Source organism: Phyllostomus discolor, chromosome 9 (genome assembly GCF_004126475.2).
Source record: "Phyllostomus discolor isolate MPI-MPIP mPhyDis1 chromosome 9, mPhyDis1.pri.v3, whole genome shotgun sequence".
NCBI classification, from domain to species: Eukaryota; Metazoa; Chordata; class Mammalia; order Chiroptera; family Phyllostomidae; genus Phyllostomus; species Phyllostomus discolor.
The window spans coordinates 99,018,959-99,045,998 of NC_040911.2; the positions used below are offsets into that span (position 1 = coordinate 99,018,959).

The 27,040-nt window shown below is 52.4% G+C and overlaps 1 protein-coding gene across 2 annotated transcripts; it reads right to left on the minus strand.

The window, feature by feature from the left end:
* Window positions 1-1,413: 1,413 nt before the first annotated feature.
* Window positions 1,414-27,040, minus strand: LOC114506784 (zinc finger protein 64). Of its 2 annotated transcripts, none has more exons than XM_028524665.2 (6): window positions 26,827-27,040; window positions 23,510-23,740; window positions 13,779-13,940; window positions 12,660-12,722; window positions 9,237-9,488; window positions 1,414-3,349 (listed from the first exon to the last, which is right to left on the minus strand). In XM_028524665.2, exons 1-6 carry the CDS (start codon window positions 26,870-26,872, stop codon window positions 2,073-2,075), a joined length of 2,031 nt encoding a protein of 676 aa, XP_028380466.1. In that variant the 5' UTR covers window positions 26,873-27,040; the 3' UTR covers window positions 1,414-2,072. The 2 variants fall into 2 exon arrangements, with proteins under 2 accessions (XP_028380466.1, XP_028380465.1); XM_028524664.2 differs by having other exon boundaries at window positions 23,510-23,746.

Below are 27,040 nucleotides of genomic sequence, written 5' to 3' on the forward strand. Positions count from 1 at the left end.
TTTGGTTTTTGTACAATTCTGTAGAGTGTATTGTGAAGAACAAGTTTTTTTTTCTGTTTTAGCATGTATAAAGAAAATCTAAATATACATGTGCGTATGTTTATATGGAGGGCAGGAGTTGGGTCGAGAAAGAAAGATATAAAAAGAAATATAGTATGTAAAAAAGGCAAAAATAGTACGCTCAATCCAGCCTCAGCTCTGTAGCTGGAGAGGAACACATAAGACACAGCATGGAGAAAAGATCAGGAGACAGTCCATGAAAGTGGTCCCGACGTCCACATCTGGATAGTAAGACTAGTTAGTGACTAGTTTTTCTAAAGAATATGTTTCCCATACTCCCTATTGTGAATTTGCATTACATTTAGAATCAGGAAAAAACGTTTTAAAAGCTGGGGAAAAAAAGTGGGGGCACTCTGTGAAAAAAGAAAGAGGTAAAAAACAGTTTTTGGCCAGTGGAAGCTTCCCAGCTGAAATCCAATCGCTGAGCCTCCTAAAACGACAAATGTAAATCCTAAAGCAATGATGTTATTAGAATACTAACGTAGGATCCTGCAGGCTTTTTCTATTTCTTATCAAACCACAGTTAACAAATAGTTACTACCATTGAAATGAAAATGAGAATAAATAAGTTCTGGCAAAGGAAACTCAGTGTGTTATCAGAATTGTGTTCAAATATTAAGGAGCAAAGAAAGAAAAAAGACCAACTCAGCTCCAATTCTGTCTCTGTCTCCCCAAGGCAGCTGGCTTTTCATTTTTCTTAGTTTGTTATGTATCTTTTATGTGAAAGTGAGCTCATGTGCATGAGAACTTGAGTGAGTTTATGTGTCAGGGAAGGAACAGTATGTGAAAACTCGGATAAAAAAAGCATCTAAGTGTTCTTATAACGTTTCAAACAGACTCCTCTCACGAGAGTAACCTCCCCAGCTCATGACCCTTGCTGACACTCTGTGAGAGTGTGGTTCGATCATTCATTACTTACTGAGAGCCCACCACGAGCTGCAGATCATGCTTGAGTCTGGAAATCAGCCATACCACTGCCTGAGTTCCTGCCTCTGGGCGTAAGCTTGGGTCCCCCTAGCTTGCTCTCTGGCGCCATCTACTGGTCAAACAGCACTTCCACGGAGAACAGTAACATTTGAATTTCCCTCTCACTACAGCCTTGGGTTTGGAAAACCCAGGTGCCTCTGTTGCCTCTCCTGGGGACTGCACAAACATTGTCTCTAACACAATGGCACCCTGGAACACTCTGTCCCAAAGGTCAGCAGAAACTTGCCTCGTATTTGCATCTCAACAGAAATGTCAGAAACTCTGAAGTTTCAAATAGTGGCACCCCTGTAGGTCCCACGCATATTGTATTTGACCGTTAAGGAGATAAGATGTTTGTATAACGCGTATGAGAGAGGACTACAGACCTTTGCTTCTTCAAGTTCTCTTTAATATGAGAATTCACATCCCCTCAACCCCAAATCACACCGTGACTACAGAATCATGAACATTCAGTCTATTTTCATCATGTCTCAATTTATTAGAAAACCATTCCCATTCATCTCATTAACACTAAACTTTTTTTTTTTGTTTTGGTCAAATGCCCATGTAACATTATGTAGAAAATGGTCCTTCATGCCAGAGCTTTGTATCCATGTACTTAAACCACCAGTGCCCCACACTTGGTGGGGGGTGGGTATTTCAGAATGGCACGTAAGAAAGGCTGGGAAGTACCATCTGCTACACAAGATTAACGAGGTGGAAAAGTCCATTATTGGAGTTGGGAGATCAGCTTGGAAGCAGATGTGCTCACTCCTCAGTGCACTGGGTTCCAACCCCTGCTCGGAATCAGCCTGGTAACATTTGAGATTCTCTCTACAAGTTACAACACCGTGATTCACAGGGGGGTCTCAAAGGTATTACAGCATTAAAAAAATTATAGTAAGCAGTATAAAATTACAGTTTATGACAGGGGCGGGCGTGTTCTCACGATCACCTTTAGAAACATAAAGGGCACACCTTTCACGGAATTCTCTGTCTGACACTTTCTGGTCACACCCAACCCCCTTTCTTTTGTGTTGTAAGCACTAATCTGGTATGGAGTCCGCTGGGCACAGCAAGGCTGGGTGGGCCGCTCCCTGAATGATGGAGTAAGTCTGCTTGGGTAGCTCTGGCGGGGCGGAGGAGAACATGGGTGGGGCCGCAGTGGCCACGGCGAGGTTCTGGCCGTCGCTCACCACCGTCACCTCGGCCGTCCCCTCCTGAATCAGAGCGTTAAGGCCTTCGAAGTCAGTGCAGGTGATGCCAGAGCTGGTGATGAAAGTCTGGCCGCTGGAGCCTTCCTGGGCACTGCCGGGGGCAGCGGGGATGAGGGTCTGGTGCAGAGTGGCTCCATCCGCCTGGTCGTGCGTGGTCAGCAGGACTGCCGGCTGGGCCAGCGCGCCCGCCTCGCTCGGACACCCGGAGGATGGAGGAGGGGCGATCAGGTTGACCTGGCGCAGGATCTGCAGCCGGCCATTCCCCGGGAGCTCCTCTGGGCTCTGGGCCACCAGGGCGGAGGGCACGATGTTCACAGCCGCGGCGGCGGCCTGGACGATGGTGTTTGCCTGGGGCACCTGATGCCCCACGATGATTTTGACTCTCCCCTCGCTGAACTGGGGCACTTGGCTGGGCTGGAGCGGCACCTGGAGGGGCCCCACCGTGAGGGGCGTGGCCGGCTGCCGGCTGGGGTCGATCTGGAACTGCAGGACGGTCACGTCCGAGTTCTTGCTCTCACTGTACTCACTGTGCTGCCTCTTGTGGCTCCGCAGAGAGTCCTCCCGCATGAAGGAGGCGTCACATATGTCACAGTGGAAAGTCTTCTTGGCGTCCAGCTTGGCCACCTGCCGGCTGCTCTGGCGGCCCGTGTCTTTCCTCTCCGAGGCCTCGGTCTTGACCATGTCCCCGTGGAACTTCTTCACGTGTTTGCTCAGGTTGCTGGGCTGCTTGGTGTCGAAGCTGCAGTAGCTGCACTTGAAGGGGCGGTCGGTGCAGTGGATGCGCTCGTGGATGCGCAGCGCCGCCTTGCTGGAGCAGGAGTAACTGCACTCGGCGCACTTCTCGGGGTGCTCGGACTGGTGCACCCGGCTGTGCTTCCGGAGGGTGGCTTTGCTGTCACCCAGGAAGTCGCAGTGCGGGCACTTGAAGTTGTTCCCGCTGTGCTTGATGCGGACGTGGGACTTGAGGTTCCCCTTCATGGTGCAGCGGACGTTGCAGAACTCGCACTTGAAAGGCTTCTCCCCCGAGTGCACGCGCATGTGCCTTTTCAAGTCCGAGCTGATTTTGAACTTGGCGCTACAGAGCCAGCACTGGAAGGGGGCGTCCCCTGTCAACACAAGGTGAGTTTCGATGAGAACAGGCAGGCAACAACCACAGCGGAGACCCCCCGAAGCACACACCAGCAAACCGCTCACACCGAGGCCAAGGCCGGCGGGCGCAGACCGTGTACCTGCGGCTCCTAGCAGCCCCTGGGAGGAGAGAAAGGGGGCGGGGCGCTTCGCTTCTTCCCCCAAACCTGAGCCACCGCCGCCACGTGCTCGGTGCGCCGCCACAGTGACAAAACCCAGGAGAAAAACGGAGAGCGGAAACAACGGTTCCAAATAAAATAAGATGTGCGAATGTCCTTCACATGGGCTTGAAAACAAGCTAACGTTCCTAGAGTTAACGTGACCGCTCTGCCACCGCATGGTTCACGGTTGTACCGTTTCGCATAATCCGTTGATTGTGATGGAGCTACATCTTGCAACAGATTGAAGGACACATTTTCCAATCAGTCACCTCCGTGCTCACTCATCAGAACATTCTTTTTACCGTGATTCAAATGCCCAGCTTACACTTCAGGCAGGTTTTTTTTTATTAATAAAGACGTGTTTATCGCGCAAACTTTATTTATCCCACATGGCCAGCTGCATTCTTTGCTTGTGAAGTTACATAATCCAACTGCTTGACTGTTTAAGAAAAAAAAAATTTAACTTCACACTTGCTGAAAGATGAGCAGGGAATGTGAAATCGCGAACATCGAAACGGCCGGGATGTTCCAATTTGGTTTTGTCACTGAATGCCGAGTCCAAAGGCTCTACCGCCCCCTGGTGACCCCGCCCATTGCAACACTGAGTCAGAAGCAGCTAACGTTCTTCATGGTTGCTTCCGGGAGGACGAAGCACGAAATGGTCTCGGATGTTCCCGACAGTCCCACGCGGTCGGCAATCCTAGCAACGTCATTACCATTAACGCCATTATTGCACACTCTCGGGGGGGCTGAGGCCTAGAGAGACTGCGTAACTCGTTTGCCCTCACCCGGGAGTCTGCAGCGAGGCTTGGATTCCACCCCAGGCTGACTCCAAAGCTGGTACTCTTAAATGCCAGGTAATTATTTGTATCTATGGCCAATGAGCCCTGTCTTAGGCCATAAACCCCAAAGAGTAAGACTGTGTTCTGGCTTTTTGGGATAAGACCTACCCCGTCACCACATGCTGCTGGATACATGCGGTTGCAAGTGATGGGGGCAGATACAGCACGTGCCGAGAAGACGGAGAAGCCCGAACCTGAACAAGGCTACATGTGTGACTCACCACCGCCACGGTCAGGCGCACTGACTTCTGGGACAAGAAGTGGAAAGCTGTAGTCAGATCTGGCCCGCAGCCTGTTTTTGCGAATAAAGTTTTATTGGTCCACAGCCACACCCATCTGTGTACACGTTGTTTACGGTTGCTTTCCAGGCCCAGGCGAGCAACTGTGACAGAGGCTCTGAGCTCGTGAAGCCTAAAATATGCACCATCTGACCTTTAAAGAAAAAGCTTGCTGACCCTGCCTTCGAACGTTACTCCTAACCCTTCTTATACCGCCGGCCCCTGTTCCCAGTTCAGCGAAACCCGGGGACCCTCTCTCAGAACAATGCTCACACACGCAAAGTAAACTAAACACGGACAGGAACACAAAGGAAACCGGTTATACTGCAGCAGCTATTTAAAAAGTTAAGAGAAGAAACGTGTGACACAGTAATGCCTGTGCTTTATTGACATGTTGAACAGTAAGAGCCAGCGGTGGGTCCAGCGACGGTACCATTTCCAAGTGGAGACGAGAACACAGATACCCTGATGTACTTGCACGGTGGCGGAAAGGCCCGGGATCTCTCCGGGCAGCAAGAGCACGCACGCCGCCACCAGGCTGGCTGCCCACTCGCATGATTAAAGGGCACCTCCCACTGCAGTGCGAGGGAGTGAAAGGGGAGACGGAAGATCACTGCCCGCCCAAGTTCACGGCCCCCTCGGTTCCATTCTCGGGTCCCTGGGTGGCTGGGTGGGGGGTGTCTGCAGACCCGGAGTGAGGACCTCCTGCCCCAGAATGTTTTACTAGGTTTTCCTGTTGCATCCCTGCCCAAATTAGTGACAATCTGTTTGCCTTTTTAAAAAATAAAATGCGCCCTGGCTGGCGTAGCTCAGTGCATTGAGCGCAGGCTGAGAACCAAAGCGTCGCAGGTTCGATTCCCCGTCAGGGTACATTCCTGGGTTGCAGGTCATAACCCCCAGCAACCGCACATTGATGTTTCTCTCTCTCTCTCTTTCTCCCTCCCTTCCCTCTCTAAAAATAAATAACATCTTAAAAAATATAAAAAATAAAAAGCAACGAGCAGATGTGAAACCCAGAAAAAGCTGATGACCCAGTGTCACAGAGGTTAACAACAGCACTTCTGACGGGGAAGTCAAAGGTTCAGATCCCGTCGTTGCCTTCTTTCTTGCCCCCATAACCACGCATTTCATAAACAAGGCGTACTACCCCTAAGAGTCCCGCTGGACCACACGCTCTCCAAGGCTAACGGCTCTGTCTGCTCCTGCCGCTGCCTGGTCCTCAGTATCCACAGACTGACAATGCGGTCAGTCACAGCGAAGGAAGAGCATGATTCTACAATTAATTTACAATCTGTAAAATTTGCAAGTGCTGCGACCTTAAAAGGAGGGAAGGAACAGTCTACAGAGACAATGGCACGCAGGGCGCACATTCACGGTTCTAGAAAATACACCTTTTGGGGACCAATGTAAAAGGTGCTACGCTAGATAGCAATTCTCTCCTCGTGGTCAAAACGCTTCTGAACCATTGCCAAACACGAACCCTTCCGCAACCCCAACTTAGGGGGCGGAGATTTCTGAGGAAAGTCAGTCGGGTACCAGTTATGTGCATGTCTTACTGTGCTCAAGTAGGTCACAAAGATGTCCCCAAGCCTCCCATCGCCCACCCCTCCGGCAGCTGTGGCCTCTGTGCGCATGCTCGCCTGGCCGTGGCAGGACGGCCTGCTAGGACCTCTGACGACAGGACCGACCATGTCCTCCTATTCAGCTATGTGGACTGGACGCCAGTGATGGCCTGAGATGGGCTTGTGCCCTGGGGCGTGCTTGCTTGCACACCTGTCACCCAGCACCATGAGAATGTCGAACCTCACCCATCCGCTGGTCCCAGGAGGAGGATGACAGGTGCGTGGGGCAGGGCTCGCACACTGTGGTCAAGCCCAGCGGGCAGCCAGGCCACAGCCCGCAGAGCCTGGGCCCCGTAACAGAGCCCGGCCAAGGTCAGCAGGGCTGCCCAGAGGAGACTGGCTGATCCCCAGCATATGAGCAGACCGGCAGGTTGCGAACACTGAGGTTTCTTGGGAGCGTTGCTACACGGCACTTTGTGACACCAGGTAAGTGGCACGGATGTCAGCCCCGGGGAGTGGAATGTTGCCACAGAGAAAGCCAAACTAGGCAGCCCCGGCTTCCAGCGCGGCTGGGTGGCAGGCGGAGGCTGGCTGTGCATTCTGTGAGGGCAAACGTTTGGGCAAATGTAAGGTACTGCCGGTGGCAGCGCCTTAGAAGACGGAAAACATGCCTGTGGAATTCTGGACGTGATCAAGGAGATTAATTCTGGGCAAACTCACCAAAAGTGTCACAGAAGCTGCGCACAACAGGCTACCCCAAGGAAGAGACAAACGAAAAGGAACTGGCCATTTTCTAAATGGAGCTCAGAGAGAACACAGAAAACCAAGGATGTGCTGGGCTGGACAAAGATGCTCATCTCCAGCCAGAAAACAGCCTGTGGCCAAAGCCCCCCTCGGGAGCCGGTCTAGGGGAGAACCGAAGGAGAAGTCAAGGACGGGAACGGCAGGTGCCCTGTCACCACCCCCAGAAGGCGGCAGCCGGAGCCCAGCAGATTCTCTCAGCTGGCCCACGGCTCCTCCGAGTCTCGGGGGATTCGACCCACAGGAGGCCGCTGCCCGCAGCGCCCACTGCCGGGTGCAGGGGAAAGGCAAGTGTCCGAAAGAACCGTGGGTGTGGCTTTTTGCACACAGATACAGAGGAGACTCACGGAGTCTGGTGGCAGCTCTACCAGCCAGGCTGTCTCCAGCCTGGACCAAAACAAAGTCTGAAAGGGTCCCCGACTGTCAGCAGGCAGGATGCAGTGAGAGAGTTCTCCAAGGTGCATGTTTCACTCCTTTCAGAGGAGCTAAGGAAGGTGCTGGAAAGGACGCGCCAGTGGACAGGGTCGAGAACCAGGGCGCGGAGAGGAAGCCCAGCCAGGAACCCTTCCCGGTCCCCAGGGCGGGGGGGCTGGGACACGGGTCAGAGGGACTGCGTGCGGCAGCCACGTGTGCCCCCTGTTCTCGCCCCGCGAACTGCGAGCTTACGGTGCCTCTCCCGGCTCTGCCCCCGGGCCGTGTGGGGACAGACAGCTTGTCCGTCACGGCACAGGTCTCCAGGTGAAGAAGCCTCACGCCAGACCTGACGGGCACCACGGGGTCCCGGGCTTTGAGTCTGATCCTGTGACTGGACGCCACTTCTGGGGATGGGGGGTGGGGCTTGGGAAGGCGTGAACGCGCCTGTGTGCCAGAAAGGGGTGAATGGTGGTGGTGGTGGTGGGGGGGTGCACTGCCGTGTGCAAAAATGTCCCCGAGTCTTATCCCTCCTCGTCTCTCTGGCCTTTGACACGTCGCCCTGCGGTGCCCTCCTCCTGCCGGGGAGCTCAGCCCCATCTCTGGATGCCGGGCCCCAAACACAACCTGCTTCAGCCAATGGGATGCACGTAGACCCCAAATACAACCTGCTTCAACCAACGGGATGCACGTAGACCTCACATACAACCTGCTTCAGCCAATGGGATGCACGTAGACCCCAAATAAACCCTGCTTCAGCCAATGGGATGCATGTAGAGGTTTGCAATGGGGTTACGCACTGGGGTGGACTCGCTGGTGTTACTGCCACTGTTGTGACAAGGACAAGCCTGGGGCAGCCCACTGGTCCCAGACGGAGAAGGAATAAAATACGGGGAGCAGATGGGACTGCCCCAGCCACAGCAAGTGCACAGCCAGGCAGCTCACAGCCAGCAGATCCTGGGCCAAGGTCAGTGGACACCGGGCCTTCCCCACACGTGTGATTAAGCCCAGCCAAGGTCAACAGAGTTGCCCAGCCGATCCCCTGCTGACCCATATATGGTACATGAGCCTTAAATGCAGACTGTGACGTGCCGCTGAGGTTTCGTGGCGGCTGTCACGCAGCATCCTCTAACAGCTGACAAGCATGCCCGCCAAAAGGAAAACACCCACAGTTGCTACGGGACCCACTCTGCTCAGCTCTCCGTCAAGCCGCCCCACGCTGGACCAGTCAGAGCATCCTTTAAAAAGGAGGGAAGTGACTGACCAACCAGGATGTGGGAATGTACTAAAGATGCATCGTTTATGTCTCTATTTCATCTCGCACGTCTCCTCCACTGAACGCTCTACCTAGCGGGCAAGTCATACAGTTACATGAAGACATATATGCACGGGGTCTGGCAGGAGTAACGCCTGCTTCCGTGTGGCCAGTAGGGCAACACTCTGGGTGGAGTAACCTACAGTTTTAATTTGAACGTTTCACCTAGAAGGTCACAGGGTGTGTTTGAGTGTGATGTTGTTACGTTGCAGAAGTACATGCTTAGGATTTTGTAATAAAAGGTTTTGTAATAAAAAAAGGGGCATTTATTTGTGCTGGACCCTGCATATTTATAAATAGATGTCTTCCACTATTTTACTAAGAAAGGCGCTTCCGGGGAGGGGAAAACGGCAAAAACTGCGTACCACGGGACCACCAAACATCCCCGGTTCACTTTCTTCCATTGTGACTCAATGCTCTAAGGGGTCTAAACCGCAGCAGGAGGAAGTCGGGGTCGGGAGCGGGAGCGGGGGCGCGAGCGCCGCGGGGCCTCACCTGTGTGGGAGCGCAGGTGCACGGTGAGCTGGCTGGAGTTGCGGCTGGCGTAGGGGCAGATCTGGCACTTGAAGGGCCGCTCGTCCGAGTGGATGCGCAGGTGCTTGTTCAGGCTGCTGCTGTCGGCGGCCGCGTAGTCACACGTCTTGCACTTGTAGGGCTTCACGCCCGTGTGGCAGCGCGTGTGGGTCTTCAGCTTGTCCTTCCGGCTGAAGCACTTGCCGCAGACTTCGCATTTGTGGGGTTTGTCTCCTTCGGGCACACAACCAGAGCGGGTCAGGGGGGCAATCGCACACAAGAGAGGAAAGGGCGCCCCCGCCACTGCCTTCCGGAGAGAGGGCTGCCCGACCCCCAGAGTCGTGCCTTAGGGGACCCCGAGCTGGACATGTGGTGGGCAAAGCGCTGACGTCTTGGGGGCAGCTCTGCTCTGCTCTGAAGACGAACACGCTATACCCCTGGTGTTTGCTGACCTTCCCTACACTGAACATGAGCTTCCTGTTCATTAGAAACAGAATGCAACCTAAACGTCTGAAGTCCAGCTAGGCGATATAAAGTGTTCCCTGTCCCCCGTATCCATGGCCCCCCTTTTCCTTTTCACACCAGACACGCCCCAAAACTCAGAACCCGTGCGTTTTAGGAGCTCATGGCCGACCAGCCAAACGTGACACTTCCCGGCCTCATGCACAGCAAGGTGCGATTCTGCGATGCAGTGCCCATTGAGGAACTGCCGGAGGAGGCAAACGGGTCCCTTTCGTAAAAAGTCATTGCCTGCCCTCTACAATCTCTCTTTCCCCTCCTCCTTGCCAGCTGTGGTACAGAATGGGGGTGAGCTGCAGGTGCAGGCGGGTTTGGGGAGCACGCCTGCAGGCAGTGGATGATGCAACGCACTGTACTGTCCTGGCGCAGAAGGACCTCGGATCCCTGCGTGGTCCCACAGCACAGGGCCGCCGGCACGCCCCAGACCGCTCACCTCTGATCAGTAACTCCAGGGAGACAAGAAGCCAGAGCGTGCCTGAGCTGGTGCCTGGGTTTCTCTGCGACAGCAACTTAACCTGCCCTCACCAGACACGTGTCAGCCTGTCGCCCGTCAATATTTTGACATGTTTTTCCAATCTCTTTGCTGCCTGTGTGCACCTGCACTTTTTCTTCGGTATGGAAAGAACTCTCGGCTGACACGAACACCTCCTTCCCGAAAGGCGCTGTGCCTCCGAGTGGTTCTACTTAATTCTCTCAACGACGGGAATCAGACTCCAGGACTGTCTTGCTTTCTTAGCCCAATGCAACGCTGCCTCCCCACTGGCCACATCTTTTCACACCGTTAATATCCACAGTGTGACTGTTAAGGCCGAAGTCTTTCACATGCAGATGTCACCGTGAGCTGCTGAGCTCATTCCTTACTTGGCCATTGAAAAGAATAAAATAGGCATGCACGCACTGACGAGGGAAGGCGTCCAGTGGCAGAGAGAAAGCAGCCAGTCACAGACCGCATTCTATGGCACGTGGTGATAGACACTAGTAACTTAGGAAGGGATGGGGGAAGTAAATTGTGTGTGTTTTTTGGGCTTGTTGGAGGCATGCCAAAATCTAAGAATGAGACACACTAGGTGGTAAGACTGGTGACGTCTGAGCAGCAGATTAAAAAAAAGGAGGGGTGTGAGTCAGGATTTTTACCTTTTCTTTTATACAATAGATCCAGTAGGTATTTTGGACAAATCTTGAATGGCCAAGGGCTCACATCAATTGTCAGCCAAAGCTGATCACTATCGTCATAGAAAAAAAAATCTGGTGCTTAAGAACACATCTAAAATGTATAATTTTATCATTAAAAATGTGACTAGTCGCCCTGGCTGGCGTAACTCAGTGGATTGAGCGCAGGCTGCGAACCAAAGCGTCACAGGTTCGATTCCCAGTCAGGGCACATGCCTGGGTGGCAGGCCACGGCCCCTAGCAACCACACATTGATGTTTCTCTCTCTCTCTTTCTCACTCCCTTCCCTCTCTAAAAATAAATAAAAATAAAATCTTTAAAAAAATTATGAAAAAAATGTGACTAGTCAAACTGACGAATCTAGGAGCAGTAATTTGTCATTACTGTCAGTTGCTCACGTGCCCCCGGGTTCCCTGTCCTGTGCACTTGCAGGAGTGAGCGGCTGCTCCGGAACCGTGCCGGTGTTGCTCCTGCCACGTCCTCTTCTCTGAAAGGACGGCGGGGCGGGGCACCTTCTCGTCAACCCCCAACCCAAAGACGTTGATGGAGACACTGCAAGAAACTTTCCTACGAACCCAAGTGTGGCTAACTGGATGTGAAAGACCCTTTCCGAAGGTTTGTGGAAAGGGACCGAAGGCTGCTGCCCTTACGTGCATTTTCACAAAGCTCCCCAGTCCTGCAAACGGTCCCAGTGCCGCACCTGCACAGTGACAAGTGGGCGATGCGAGAGTGACCCGTAGAGTATCAGCGCAGGAGAGCCCCATGGAGAGGCCCGCTGCCCGCTACATCGAGAACATTCACCAATACCTGAACCTCAGTAACTTAACCTTCTGATCATTAGAATAAGTGCAAGTGGCATGTCACCGTGAGGCTGATTAGATGTGATGGTGACCGCTGGTGCGATAAGGCACTTATTGGCCATGGCCAAGGAATATCAAAAATAACAGATCTTCCAAAGGCCGGGGCGCAAATGTCCACTTTGGGCAATGAGTGACCCCTGAGCCCGATTTCGCTGCGTCCCCACATCAGACACGCCCGTATCACGGAGTTACGGGCACCTCCCACTTCGTTTAAGACAGTGTGAAAAAGCGATGCCTTCTCCGTGCAGAAAGCCCGGGAGACATAAAGATAAGACATTAAAGAAAATGAAAATCACTAGAAAAAAAAAACACAGTTTTCCTTTTCCACGCATCAATCTTTTTTTCTCCTTTAAAAAAGTATTTACTTATTAAATCTCCGTTCAAAATTGCAAAAAGAACACACTGCATCTAATGATGTAAAGATGAATAACAGTTACTATTCTCCCCCTTATTCTTCTTTACCAATCATCTCTCTCTCTCTCTCTCTCTCACACACACACACACACACATACACACGTCCACACAGACACACATTTATGGGGTCACCTCCTCCAAATGAGAAAAACAGGGACATTTACATTTTAATTATTCTGGCAGGTCGGCTTTCAAAATGCCTGTGGCCACTCACGTGTCCCCCAGTTAAGTTTGCCTGTATCTGTTCCAGCCCTGGATTTCCACGCTTTAAACACCTTCTGCCAAAACATGTGTAGGAACAGCATCGTATTTGTACTCGATCTGTACTGGTTTTCCAGCGAGACTCTTATGTCGTCGCATCGCGTGTCCGACCGGTCGGGACCCCCAGCTCCGCGCACTGAGCATGCACTGCGGGCACACGTGCTGAAGAAGTGTTTCTTACCTGTGTGAATTTTTAAGTGGCGCTCCATGTCCTTCATGCCGTAAGCGGTCTTGAACTGGCAACCTGAACAAAGGCAAGGAAAGATTCATAACAAAGGGAAACACGGTCACCGCAGAGAGCGGAAAAACGGGGCAGACACTTCCGACCGGGTGACGAAAGGGAAGCCACAGAAACAGGACAGAGGGCCACCCCGGCCTCCCGGCCTGACGCACCCAGGTGGGAACACTGCGGCCACGCCCCCCGCCCGGACCGCATCGCTGAGCCTCGTCCCCAGGAAACATCGGGCAGACCCCAGCTGAGGGGCGTTTCACCAAACCAGGGACCTGGACTTGGTCAGAAATGTCAGGGTCACGAAAGAAGCGTTTAGGATGAAAGGAGAGGACACATGACAACTAAATGCCACGTGTGACTGTGAACCTGTCCCTGGACCAGGGAAAACTGTTTTTCTTTTGATAGAGACAGCTGGCAAAATCTCAGTAAGGTCAGTAATCTGACAATAGCGTGTATGAATGTTCATTTCCTGACCGTGACAACTGTACTGTGGTTATATAAAAGAATTTCTGTGTTTCTAGGAAACACACCTTGAGGCACTGAGGGGTGAAGGGACCACGTGCCTGCAACTCACTCTAAAATGGTCTCAGGGGAAAAATTATGGACATGCAGAAAGAATGACAAGGCACATGTAATATGTTAACATTTGAGGAACCCAGATGAAGGGAATACAGACATTTTTTGGGAACAATTTTTGTAACTTTTCTGTAATTCTGAAATTATTTCCAAATAAAAAAGTTGGGGTTCTTTCCCCACCAAAAAGAAAGAAGAGCACGTCTCTCTGGATGTCTTCCTAAGCCACAGCACAGCGTAAAAAATTCACAGCAACCTGCACTTCCTACAAGTCCCATTTCAAAGTCCCCCGGCTATCAAAGTCTAGGTGCCCCGCGACGACAGGTAGCGACAGGTGGGCCGTGCGCGATGGTGTGAACACTGCGGGCTATGGGTTCTAGGCCAGGCCGCCTGGGGCACGACGTCTCTGTCACATCATTGAGAGTTCACGAGTTGGAACCCGGGAGCCTGCTCAGTGTCGCCTCCTGCACACACAGGACACAGTGCCACCTTTACCTGGGTAGCAACAGTTCAGCCTCTTCTGAGCAGGTGGGGCCGCAGGCTTCTTGGCGCGTGACTTGGCGGGCAGAGCGATGACGGTGGCGGTCTGGTTCTCACTGCTCTCCGTGGGCAGGTACGTCTGGTAGCCGTGCTCGAAGACAAACTCGGGAGCTGACACTGCAAGACACAGTGGTTATTGATTTTCACGGTACGGATGCCCAGCAGCTCGCTGCCCCTTTGGCCTACCTTCCGTTCTAGAGGATGAACAGGTTGGACTGCTTTCCCAACATCCTTAGCTGCTTGGGAGTGTTTGTGGGACCCTGTTCTAGCCAGTGAGACTCTTGAAAATATCTGCTGGGGGCTTCTGTAAAAGATTTTCTCCTTGACTAAAAAACAACCAACCAACCAACCAAAAGAACAAGTGGGGGGGGCAGAAAGAGAGACGATGGAAGAAAGCTCATTCTTGCTGCCCTGGTTGCACCACTTCCTGTCTTCGGATGTGCTGGAGTGAAGACGTGATGCCTGGATCTGTGGCAGCCATTCTGTCAACGTAAGGGAACGAACACCAAGGAAATCCAATGTTGAGCCAGACCTCTGAAAACACCCAAATCTCCACTTACTAAATACACAAGAAGTGTCCCTACCGCTTATGCCACGAGGGTTTCCTGTTAATCCAGCCAAATGCATTAGGTACTTTCATAAGTTTACCACAAAATCCTAACAAACAAAAGGAAAGGAACTGATTGAAGAAATTCTGGGCACAACTACGAGTTCACTCAAAAACACTCTTTAACACAAGTACTCCGAAAAAAAATCCTTGTACTCTCACTGAAGTTTTGAGGAAGAAAGAAAAGGGGACCAAACATCTTTTATCATTATAAAAGATAAAACAGGTAGTCCCAAATTTCTTTTCTTTTCCTTTGCTTATGAAAAATCTTTGTGCCAGTTTGTTAAGTAAGTTCAGGGTGTGGGGCTCCGAAATATTTTCCTCCTTCCTTTATTACATGTCGTTTGTCGCAGGGGGGTTGGGTTCAAATACAGAGCACATATGACCAAGGGTGCTCATTCACTGGGTGGGCTTGTCAGGCCGAGACGTCCTAATGATGATTGTAAAAGCCGCTGCCATGGTCTGTGCCCCAAATTTCAGTCACTGAGGCACTACCTCTGACATTTTTGGCGTTGCATTTACAGGATATACTTACTGAAGTCAACACAGACCTAACTCTGGCCACATCTGAAGCCACAGTGTCTATCTATGCCTCAGACTTGAGGTGTTGTGTGTTCTCCTAAAACAAACGTCTTCATTCTTTGACTGTACGATGTCACAGATTATAAAATGTACCCTTACCTTACGTGTAACAGATTCAAAAAGCTGCCCATTAAACACATGATGAGGCAATGCTTTCCTGTTCCTTATTTTCTATCTAGCGTCGACATGCCGTAGACGTTTTATATTTACTGAGTGCGTTCTCTTAGGCCTCTTTGGACAGGTGGACTGCCGCCTCTCGGATACTTCGGGCAATGGATGACATCATTCTGATGCCCGTGAAATAACTCCCAGGTATTTGAGTCAACTCAAGGTTTCAAGTTTTTTTCTCAAGGGAAACCTGCGGAGGGAGGTGGCTTCTGTGGTCAAGTTGGCCAAATATCCCGACAAGCTGCTGCTCTGTCCTCATGCCCAGTCTCTCAGGTTTGTGACTCGGTCACACCTGCCTCTCACCGACATGTCTTCACCTACTAGTGGGATTTGGCTACTGCTCCTGTTTCCGCCGCTCTGCTCGGACCCCGGCCGGCAGCCCTGGGCTTCCCAGCCTGCAGCATTGGTAGACCCACCTGCGAACTTGCTACGCAGGGAAGTTCTTGGGCCCCACCCCAGCCCACTAATCAGAAACTCCGGAGCGGACCCTGCACCATTCTGACAATCTGCCCAGGTGACTCTGAGTGTGAGACGCGCTGGCGTGGATGACCCCTGTCCGTGCATCTCAGCAGTGAAAGAGAGCCCCGCTTTGTTGGAATGGAGGGATCCAGTTCTCTTGCTGCCGCTCTGCACAGTCAAGGCGCTGTCCCTCCCACAATGCACATGGGCTTTGTCCCTGGCAGACGGAGCCCCGACAAGTGCTTCCAGGTTCTTCTGGGGACAGTTGCTTTCCATCTGCAACCCGAACTGTCACTTGGCATCTTGGAAGGCGTTCTAAACAGCAATGCAACTCGATATATGTAGTTCCAAAGCAACGCACACGACTCGGCCCAAGTGGCAGCAATGTGACCATCCCCGATCAAGCTCGTTCACAGGCACAGGAAATGGTGTTGTTTGCTGACTGGCTGAGAGCACTCGCGTCAATGCCGAGGTGTGCCTGCATTTCAGAGACCCTGACATGTGTCTTTGGGTTGGTACGTGTCCAGGTTCAGCTACTTATTGTGTGGGTGACCTCAGGCAAGGTAGGTAACCTCCCTGGGCCTCAGTTTCCCCCCTGTAAGTAGAGTTAATCACTGTGCCCACTTCCTAAGGCTGTTGCAAAGTTTCTTGAGGGACTCAGAAGCCAAGACGTGGCTTTGGTCTCATAAATAACATCAGGCACTATTGTTGGACAGACCTAGGCCCTGGCACCGGACTTCCAATGGGAGTTTCATCAAGACCGAGGGGGACCGACCACCCCCCCCGTTTGCCTGGGACAGAGGGTGGCCGGGGACACGGGATTTACAGTGCTCAACTCGGATGGCTGCTCACGCTATCATGACTTCCCAACTTCCTACTCCACCACTTTTTGAACAAAAAGAAGGCTGGAAGGTGTGGGGCAAGGGAGGGGCTATGGGAGGGGCCAGGTCCTCCCTGTGGCCCTGCTCCTGGAGTCCTCACAGTCCTCCAGGGAGTAAACATACCCCCCCACCCCGGGAGACTGGCTGGGCTGCATCTCCTGGCTGCCCACCTGCCCCTCCTCCAGGAGCCTCAGCATCCCCTTCACAGCAACTCACGGGAGCACTCGGGGCATTAACCACTTCTCAAGAGCGGTTTGCAAACATCGTCTCCCCTCTGCAACACAGGCTGTCTTCTGTGTCCATTGTTTCCTTTGCTGCACAGAGGTTTGATGCGGTCCCATCTGTCCACTCTTGTCTGTGTCGTCTCGGAGGGTGAGTGGCGCGGGAAGCCAAGGGTCAGGCACCCGACTGCAGGGATCGTTCTGGAGGTAAGGCTAACCACGTGACATGCAAGTCTCCCCAAGACAGACAGCTCCTAGACCGACAAGGTTTGTCCGAGAACTTGGGCTTTTAAGTCTCATCTCCCGGGGCCTCCATTGCCTCACCTGAAAAATGAGGGCAAGTCCCACTCCTGTCTCCGCGGGCTGCTGCAAGGATTAGAGATCAGGCACATGACACTGCTGTTGCTGCTGTCCTTCTTCGCTGATTCATTCAGCAAGTACCTACTAAGCACCTTCTCTGTGCTAGGCACTGGTCCAGGCACCAGAAACACATGAGTGAACCCAAACAGCAACAACTCCTGACTTCACGGAGCAGGCCCTCTAGCTGGGAGTGTGCAGGCAATAAGTACATCTGATAGATGCTATGGAGAAAACTAAAGCAGGGAGGTGGCGCAGGGGGGACTGGGGGCACCTGATTCTAAGTAAGGTAACCCTGGAAGGCCCAGCAAGAAGGCAACATCTCAGTACAGAGCATGAAGGACGTGGTTACGAATGGTGCCCTGTTGCACGTGTCTGGAATTCTACAGCCAACAGGGAGGCATTAGGGCATCCTGGTACCCAGTCGTGCTGGAGCCTTCCGGCAGTTGGGGTTTCTGCAGAGGGGTCCTTGGGATTGGGTTCCACTGCTAAGCCCTCCTCCCTGTCCCCTGATGGCCCAGCTGCCTCCATGACAGTGGAACTGGGCATGTGTCCCATCTTGGCCAATGGGATCTGGAGTTTCCGGGAAGCACTTCCTCCCTAATAAAGACAAGCTGTCCCTTTCCCAATCTGTGGATGTGGCTGAGTGAAGACTTGAGGCAGAAAGCAGTGGCAGCCTTCTTGTCACCATGAGGTACATGAAGGATGAGGCCAAAGGACAAAGCCCACCACCAGGACACCAAGAAGATGCAAAGAACCCACCACCTTCGAATGACAGAACCTACCCTGGCTGTGCCCTGCTCATTCTTGCCCCTAGAGAAAACCAGTATCTGATTGTCTGGCCCATCTGCGTTGGGTGTTCAGAGCAAGGGAAAGCAGTGGCTGATGCAGATTCCCAGGGCCCTGCGCAGACCCGTCAGGATGTTACCCCAGGGCAGGGGCCCGGGGGACTACACTTCTCACTGAAGCTCCAGGTGTCCTTGGAGAAGCACTGCAGTGAGGCGTTTACTAAGGGACAGTGTGGCGCGGTCAAGGGCCCAGATTCTGCTGCCAGGGAGCCTGGGTTCGAGACCCAGTTCTGCTGCTCTATCATCTCAAACAAGGTAGTTAGCCCGGGATGATATTTCTCAGCATCTAATTCATGGTTGTGGAAAGGACTTCATACAGAGTGCTTAGAAAAGTGATTGGCACTTGATAAGCACCACCCACCAACCAGCAGGTGCTGTGGTTGCCAGGTCCTACGGCCAATCGTTACACGGTCTGACTTCTCCATCACTCATGTGCTCAACACCCTTGTGGGGAAGCATGGCTCCTACCACACACTCCCAGTGTATCTCTAGACACTGTCGTTGTCGGCTCTTGCTGCGAGCGGCCCCACCCCCAGACCACCATCTTCCTGTCAAAGGCAGGAGAGTCTTTCAGAACTTACTATTCCTTCGCTCTCACAACGTTTTCCCTGGCTTCCCCCTGGGGGCCGGTCTACTCCATTAACTCTTTGCAAGGCCGTGCGCATCACAGATGCCCGGGCCCGAGTCTCACAATGAACTCGTCCCCCTGCTTGTGGGCTGGGTGTCCTCCAGGGACAAGCACCTCCACGATCCTCGCTCCTGCACGTGGCACTCAAGAGTCCCAAAGCTGGGAGCTCTCACTGGGCCCTCACGGTGGGGCAGGCGGGCGCCCTGCCCCGTGCTTCACACACACTAACCAATGGAGCCTTCCAGCCGCCCTCTCCCACACCCGCTCGGTCACTGTTTCCCTGAGTGCCTGCCCGTGTGCGCCAGGCCTGCCTGCAGGGAGACTGACCGTCTGCTAGACCAGACACCGAACCACCGGTTTATGGCTCAGAGGCCTGAGCGGGGCCTTCAGATTCTTGCAGAAGGTTTTCAGAAGCAGTTCGGTGAGCTGGGTCTTCCACACGTCCTCGTCCTCTGGCCACAGACCACCACGGCCACACACGTATGGGAATACGTTTATGGTTCGTTGCACTGAGGGATCCCTCAGACCATGGAGCTGCGGGGTGTCTGGGTCACAGGGTGCTAGAAAGGACTCTGGTTTGGGGCTCAGGCTAGACAACTTTGGGGGAGCCAGCGCTGCGTGCTGTTGGGAAGTGGGGAAAGTCTACGATTTCACATCTTAATAAACATTACCAAGGAGCAGAGGAGGCTGAAGCTGTAGTGGGTGGAGAAGCAGATGTCGCTCAGATTAGTGGGGAAGGGGGGGTGTCTGGTGTCCGGTGGCTCAAACACGATGACGGAGGTGTTCTGGTTTTGCCCCTTCCGCCATGGTCCCGGAGTGGCCTTGCTTCAAGCTGATGTTCTGTGCAACAGCTCTGTCTAACAGGACAGCAGCAGGGCCTGTGGGGGCCGGCCCCACTCCTAGTGACACCGGGACCTCGCTCACGGTGGCTCTGGGCGGTCTGGGCTGCCTTCCCTTCTCAGCTGGCTGCCCATGGGCCCTCCCATTCCCCATCTGCTGCATCAGCTACACTGTCGGACCCCCAGCAGCATCTGAATTCACTTCTCTGGCTAAGTAAAGACGGCTTGTTCACTAAATAACCGGTTAATCAACACTGTGGTAAGTGCTAGGTGGGGAAGCAGTGAGAAACCTAACCTCAGGGGTGGGGGGCAGGAGAGGAAATCATGGTGAGCTTCTAGGTGGAGGTGACTTTTAAGCCAGCATTGAAGAGTAAAAATTAACCAAAAGAGGTGAAAAGATCATGCTGGGTCAAGTGATCAGTTCAATCGGTACTGGCTGGGGGCAGACCCTGTGCCAACACTTTCTGTTTTGTTTAATTTTTACTGCTCCCAAGTCAGTGAGCAAGAGCCAGCATGTAGGGACCACCAATGCCTGGTTAGAAGCCTCTAACCTGACTGCAACGGTCATTACTTCCATTTTACAGCTGGGGAAACGGAGACACCGAGACCCTAAGTGACCTGCCCGAAGTCACCTGGTTAGCAAGGGGCGGCTGCAGGAGTTCAATCTGGTCTGGCTCGGGACCCCGAACTTGCTATCTATCCCTACCCTCACTTTAACAACGGGACACCAGGAGTCCTCGGAATGTGCCACGGCCGCACGGCGGGCTGCTCGGGCCCCAGACAGCGAAGACTCAAACCCCAGAGCCCCGGCGCCAAAGGCCCGTGGTCTCAACCCGCCAGCTTAGAAAACGCACTGGGGACGCTATTTTCCCCGCCTGCATCAACATCTGACTTCACTGCTCTTACAGGAAAGTTCTTAAATCAGACGTGAACTGACAGGGCGCTTTCCAGCAGAGAAAACATTTTACTTTACAGCCAACGGCCACAGGACAGGGAGGGGACCTGGGAGCTGAGTGGGGAAGGGCTCGGCTTACTCAGGGACCACAGAGGGACAATGAAGTCTGCACGATGTGTGGGGAGGGCATCGGCAGCAACCCGCCAGGGTGCGGGTCTGGGCGGTGGCCTCTGGCAGGGAGGGACTCTCCAAACTGGTGGAGACCAGGAATCCTCCGGGGAGCTTGTTAAAAAAACACAGATGCCTGAGTCCTGGCCCCAGAGACTCGGAGTCAGGGGGTGGGGCCCAGGCACCAGTGTCTGTAACAAGCTCCCTGGGGACTGTCATAGTGGGATGCTGAAGGCCAGGCTTGGGCGGAGGTGGGCCCAGAAAACCAAACGAAACAGTGCAAAACCAAGGGGAACAGCAAGATCCTGCCTGTTTCGTGGCCCAGAAGCAGGAGCGATCAGAAAGCGCAGCGGAGTCAGGCAGGAAAGCAGCAAACCTTGCCATGCGTTCCTCACCTACCTGTTCATCCATCTCCGCATTCACAAACGCAGTCACTACTGAGTCCAATCACTCTGCCCCAGGTCCTTCATGCGGATGCCTGCAGAGTCCTCATGATAACCCAGCGATACTGGGTCTGAGGCGCCCAATTCTATCACCTAACGGTGTCAGGTACCATGACGACCCCTTTGTACACAGGAGCGTGACTGAGTGACCTGGCCAGTCTAGGGCAGTGGGGCGCCTAACTGCAGACAGGCTGTGGAGCCAGCGGCCTGCCTCCGGGGCTTGGCACTCCCTTCGACATGGTACAGTGGGCGGCCCCGTGGGCGGGCACAAAGGGGACTCCTCCAGGTCTGCCCTGAGCATGCAGGGCAGCCAGCAGACATGAGGCCCAGCAAGAGTGAACGGTCGCAGGGCAGTGGAAATGCCGAGGGGAGGGCAAACGTCCTCTACCAAGGAACAAGGACAGAAGGAGTGGTTCCTGGCTGTGGGGCCAGCCCCACTGACGGATGTCTGGGTAGTCGGCTGCTCACGGACTCACCCGAGAATGAGAGGCCTTGTGCCCAGCTTTCTCCACTTGTCCACAGTCCCCACCACTCCCTAATGCTTATGCACGGCTTATATTTCTCTCATCAGCATTACCTGCCTCATTCCTGTTCTAGAAGCTTACCATCAACATTCTTTTCACACTTACCTTGAGAATGTCCCTTGGGTGGTCTGCACACAGATCTAGCTCCCCCTTTCAAGGCTAAGTCACACTCTACACTGTCTGAATCCTTCATATTGGTTTCTTCAAATTCTTCTTGACGCCTACATATGAAAGCTCCCCTTCCTGCACCATACACACTGTCCACTTTTTTAAAGAGAAATACATGGAAGCGGACTTAACTGGGTAAATGTGTTCTATGTATTGTTGTATGTAAATGTATTTTGAAATGTAAATGTATTTTGAAATGGGAAAGATTTTAAGTATAATATTTAAAATTTGAAAGCGATCACAAAGCTGCCCGAGTTACATGAATGCACACCTCCATGAAGGACAGCAGATCCTCACCCCGGGCCTTCCACTGACCAGCCTTTCTTCAGCTGCCAGGCAACAGGGCGCACTGGGACGTTTAGGGGGCTCTTGTGTGTCACCTGCTGCCCTCTGCCCACTTCTCCAGCCGGCTCTCTCCTCTGCTCTGTTGATTCCAGGAGTTCCTGACGTGTGAGCGGCACTAGGCCACGGTTACCTATGCTGTAATTTTTTTCTCCAGTTGCATTTAGACTTTTTAATATTGTTTTCACTTGGGAAAAATTGCAACTTTATTTGCAACCATATATATGATTCTTTTTCCTTCTTTTTAGGGGGAGGATGTCTTCTTTGGTAGGCATGGTATTAATATGTGTGTGTGTGTGTGTGTGTGTGTGTGTATCCTTACCTGAGAACATTTTTTTCATTGCTTTTTATAGAGAGAGGAAGGGAGAGAGGGAGAGATAGAGGGAGAAACATTGATGCGAGAGAGAAACATCAATTGGTTGCCTTCTCGTATGTGCCCTGATCAGAGATCAAACCTGCAACCTGGGTATGTGCTCTGACCAGGAACTGAACGTGAGACCTTTCAGGCTATGGGATGATGCTCCAACCAACTGAGCCACACTGGCCAGGGATATATATATATATATATTTATATATATATAAATTAAAAAATTAAAGCCCTGGTTGGCATAGCTCAGTGGATTGAGTGCGGGCTGCAAACCAAAGCATCACAGGTTCGATTCCCAGTCAGGGCACATGACTGGGTTGCAGGCCACGGCCCCCAGCAACCGCACATTGATGTTTCTCTCTCTCTTTCTCCCTCCCTTCCCTCTCTAAAAATAAATAAATAAAATCTTAAAAAATATAAAAATTAGAATTCCTTTAGCTAAGGAATACATCCTCCAATTCCCCCACAGGATCCCCAATGTCTGCACTATCTCATAAAGGGGTAACTTCATATTCTTAAAGCTATCTGTCTGATCCCCTAGGACAGTCATATAGGTGTGAGTCTAGGTGCGTGTGTTTAGGTGTCTCAGTGTGCATATCAGAGTGCATGTGTGTGTGTATTGTTTACTCTAGGACTTCCATGGTTTCATTACACACGTTTAAATTTTGGATCCATCCGCAATTTATTTTTGACTGAGTGGACACAACCCAGAACTGGGACGAACTTTTGTTTTTCTGGTTGCAGCCCAGGGAAGAGGAGGCAGCAACACCTGTTTGTAGGTTTAACAACTAACAACTCTGTATTTTTTGTCCCTTTATACAAATAATGCAAATTCAAGGATCGTGCACGTACTCCCATCACCCAAAATAAGCATCTTTTTTAAAAAAACTGCCGTGTACTTCCCACAAGTATTTTCTTCTCAGTATATAGGCTTTTGATTTAGAAACTTCTCGTTTGTGTGTTGGTTTATATTGTGTAACATGGGACAACGCTGATAATGCTAACACCTAATGGTTTACCCCAGCAGTTCCCAAACCTGGCTGGGCAGCTGGTTTCCCAGGGGAGCTTGTTAAAAATAATGAATCAGCAACCCTCGCGGGCAGACCCCGGGAAACTCTATTTTCACAAGTTCCACGGAGGCGTCTGGTTCACGGCCCGCTCCGACCGGCTCCCCACCCCGCGGCCGTACCTGTGACCGTCTGAGTCTCCGAGGTGATGGTTCTGGTGGTCTGCGCCTGCGCGGCCGGCACCGTTTCCTCCGCCACGAACTGCACGGTGTTGGGGGCCGCCCCAGGCACGCTGGGCAGCTGGCAGCCGCTCTGCTTGTGCGCCACGAAGGTGTCCAGGTTGTTGAACTGCTGCTTGCAAATGCCGCAGATGTGGATGTCGGGGGTCAGCTCGACCAGCACCGTGGTGCCTCCTGGAACTCCATGGGGCAAAGGGGAAGTCACAGGTTAATTCCCAGTAGCCTGAAATTACACCGCCAACCGGATCCACGGGAGGGAGAACAGGCATGGTGGCGGATACGGCCAGGTGCCGGCTCAATGCCCATTCTGCTTCCTTCTTCCTTCTGGGAAACAGAATCCCAATGCTGTCCTGGCAGCCACATACCGAGACCAAGTAATGGCTCAGACCACAGTTTTGTCCGGAGGGGCGCCAGGGGCGTTTTACACAAGAAAGTTCTTTGATGGGCACACCCACCCTGCATTTCCAAGGACCAGCAGTCATCTCTTCCTCAACTACACACACAGCAGTTGTACTTCCCTGTCACTACAAAAACCTATCCTTCCACAGTTCCAAACCCTGTCCTTCTACCCCACCCCCAAAGAAAAGACCCACTAGTTTAAATAAGCTTGGTCCCTTACATACGTGGGAACCCTTCCAGCACACTGGTAAAGGCGCTTCTGGAGAAAGTTTGGCTTTCACGATAAAAAGGGAACACTTTGCCTTGAATGCAGATGTGATGAAAGGGGCTTGTGCAGCCACATTGAAACCATGAGGAAAACACTAAGATTCCTACAAACGCTGGTCCTTACTTCACTGATCTCCTGAACCAACCAATTCCAGACTTCTCACTGAGATAACATAGTTCAGTTTTGTTATTTGTAGCCAAAATTCATTCCTAACTGAGAAGGACGTTATTTCTCAATAGGAACAATATCAAGAGTTAATACTGCGTTAACACTGGCACCCACTGCAGTGCCTGGCACTATATCAGAAAGTGCAATGTAAATGTTTACTGAATAAAGGAACAGCGCTAATTAATATGTCTCTAATATGAGAACCTTAATTGTTATTTACTGTATTTTTCAGACTGTAAGACGCATTTTTAACCACATTTCTTGCTTCAAAATATTTTTTCCTATTTCTTCCTCAAAAAACCTAGGTGTGTCTTATAGTGCAGACCCCAGACGCACCTAGATTTTAGAAGAAAATAGAGGAAAAAATTTTGAAGCAAAAAAATGTGGCTTAAAAAAAAGTGTGTCTTATAGTCCAAAAAATACGGTAAGTTTTTTTTTTTCCTTATCATAAAGAAACACATGTGTATACTGGAGAACTGGAAAGAGAAGCATTGGGGGAATCACAATCTTTCATGTGTACCATGAACATTAAAAATATTTTCTTCCATTCATCTTCAATTAAAAATTTTTATTGAACTTTGTTCCAAATCATAAGGTAAAGTCAAACTTTCCCCCCACATAACCTCGCATAGGTATTGTGCTACCGCTCTAAAATAGGTTTATAAATACCACCATGTAATAATACATTCACATGAGTTCGTTTCACCCATGCTTCATAACCTTCAGTAACTATAAGGCCTTTATATTATTTCCAGTTGTCCCCATGTCTACGTAACAGAAACACTTTGGGCATATACGGTTGGCATCCGCGCACCACAAGTTTCTGAAATTTCGTTAAATAGTTACATTATGTTCACGGCCCCCCAGTCTGACTAAGGCGGGGAGTCTTCGCACGGAAACACAGTTTGGCTGACTTGCTAAGGAGAGACGCGGCCCTGATGCTGTGTCCTGTGCACCTAAGTCCTCCAGGTCAGTGGAGGGAAGAAGGGCACACCTTTCCTTTATCCCCGGACACTGCTGCTGCAGTGCCCCTGGGACCGACTGCAAAACCAGGAACCAGGAGATAAAGCGACCTGCGTCGCTGAGGGTTCCTTAATGATCGCACAGGGCTGATCCCCAGAAGTAAATGGGGAGACAAGTTCAACAGTCAAGGACATGGTGCTTGTAACAGGCCAGCACAGGGGTCCCCCCCCCCCCCCCCCCCCCACGTCTCTGGGTTGGGTTGTTACTGAGGTACCCTTATCCTGTCTGAACTTGCAGGTCACCCCCTCTGAAAACTTGGAATGATGAAATGTCCACACCTGCCTCTTGTGCTTGGAGTGAGAACGACTGAGACCAAATGAAAACAATGGGCGCCGTCTGCCCTCACCACCATCAAAAAGAGTTTATCTTCTTCGCACAGCTCTCCAAACCTGTTTCAGCACCAGAATGACCCGGGGGGCGGGGGGGAGTGGGCTAGCAGTCCAACAGGACGCCTCTGAGACCCACTTCCGAATGAGTCATGAGGGAGCGAGGTGAAGGGGCACTGGGGCTTAGGGAAATCTGTGCTTCTCGCAAATTAGGCGAGCGTACCCGGCCTCGTCTGGGAGCTGAAGTCTCCCGAACTGTTAACAGTAACAGCCAGTGCTTACTCTGTGCCAGCGGTCGGCAAACCCCCGCGCCGGGGGTTTTCCAACTTTAAGTACACCTGAATCTATCTCCCAGGGAAGGCCAGCGGGCCCCTCCCCTCCTCCATCATCCCCGCCCCACGCCCTGACCTGATGGGTGGGGCCCAGAGAGCTTTATTCTGTCTTTTAAAATAAGCGTTGTCCTCCCAGGTGGATGGTTTGCGCTCAAACCCTGGGCCATTGCTTGGGAAACTGCACGGGCGAAATCGGGGACTGCCTGTTCTCATCGGGAAAACAAAAATGCGCCTCAAACTCCCGGAGAAGGAGCACACGGCTACATTCCCCATTCAAATCTCCACCTTTAATATGGACAAGGCTTTGCAGGAAGGCAGCAAGCCTAGCCGGCCAGACCTCGTGGAACCCTCCAATCCCCAGACTTCAAAGATTTGGGGCCACTGAAGCAGAAGTTTTCCCACCAGCATTGCAGCGGTTACCCCCAACCCCCCCACCCCCCCAACTCCGCCGCGGGGCCCGGGAAACGTCCCAAGAGGGTAGGAATGGCTGAACAGAATTCCCTCCCCCACCATTCCCTTCAAGGGGTCTTGCAAAACTGGGGAGCGCCCCTAGCCTTGCGCCGGATAGAGTGCCCCCACCCCAAGCCCACTCCCGCGCCTTCTGCACAGCGCGCCCGCCGCGGTCTCCGAGACGCAGGCACCCGGCCGTCACCCCGATTTCGGGGCCCCGGGCCTGCTCACTGCGTAGCAGACGTGCTTGGGCCCGGGCCCCGGAGCGCGCACTGCGCCCGGAAAAGCACTTACTTTGCACGGAGCCCGGGAAGCTCTCGCCCTCGCTGTTCGCGTTCATGGCCAAAGACTGGGGGTATCCCCGGCCGGCCGGGATGGCAGGGCGGGGGGCAATGCTTTACATGGTATAGGGGCTTTTCCTTTTATTTTTCCACAACCCCTCAACCTTCCTTCTCCCAACTCTGCAAGGCGGGAGGACGGATGTAAAGCAAGCTGCACTTCCGCTGCC

Bases quoted from the DNA above. Each gene is read 5' to 3' on its own strand.
- LOC114506784 (XM_028524664.2), bottom strand. From the start codon at position 26,872: ATGAACGCGAACAGCGAGGGCGAGAGCTTCCCGGGCTCCGTGCAAA. The intron at 23,747-26,826 runs GTAAGTGCTTTT...TGCCCCATGGAG, and splicing joins CTTCCCGGGCTCCGTGCAAA to TTCCAGGAGGCACCACGGTG. The intron at 9,489-12,659 runs GTAAGAAACACT...GTGTGCCCGAAG, and splicing joins CCACTTAAAAATTCACACAG to GAGACAAACCCCACAAATGC.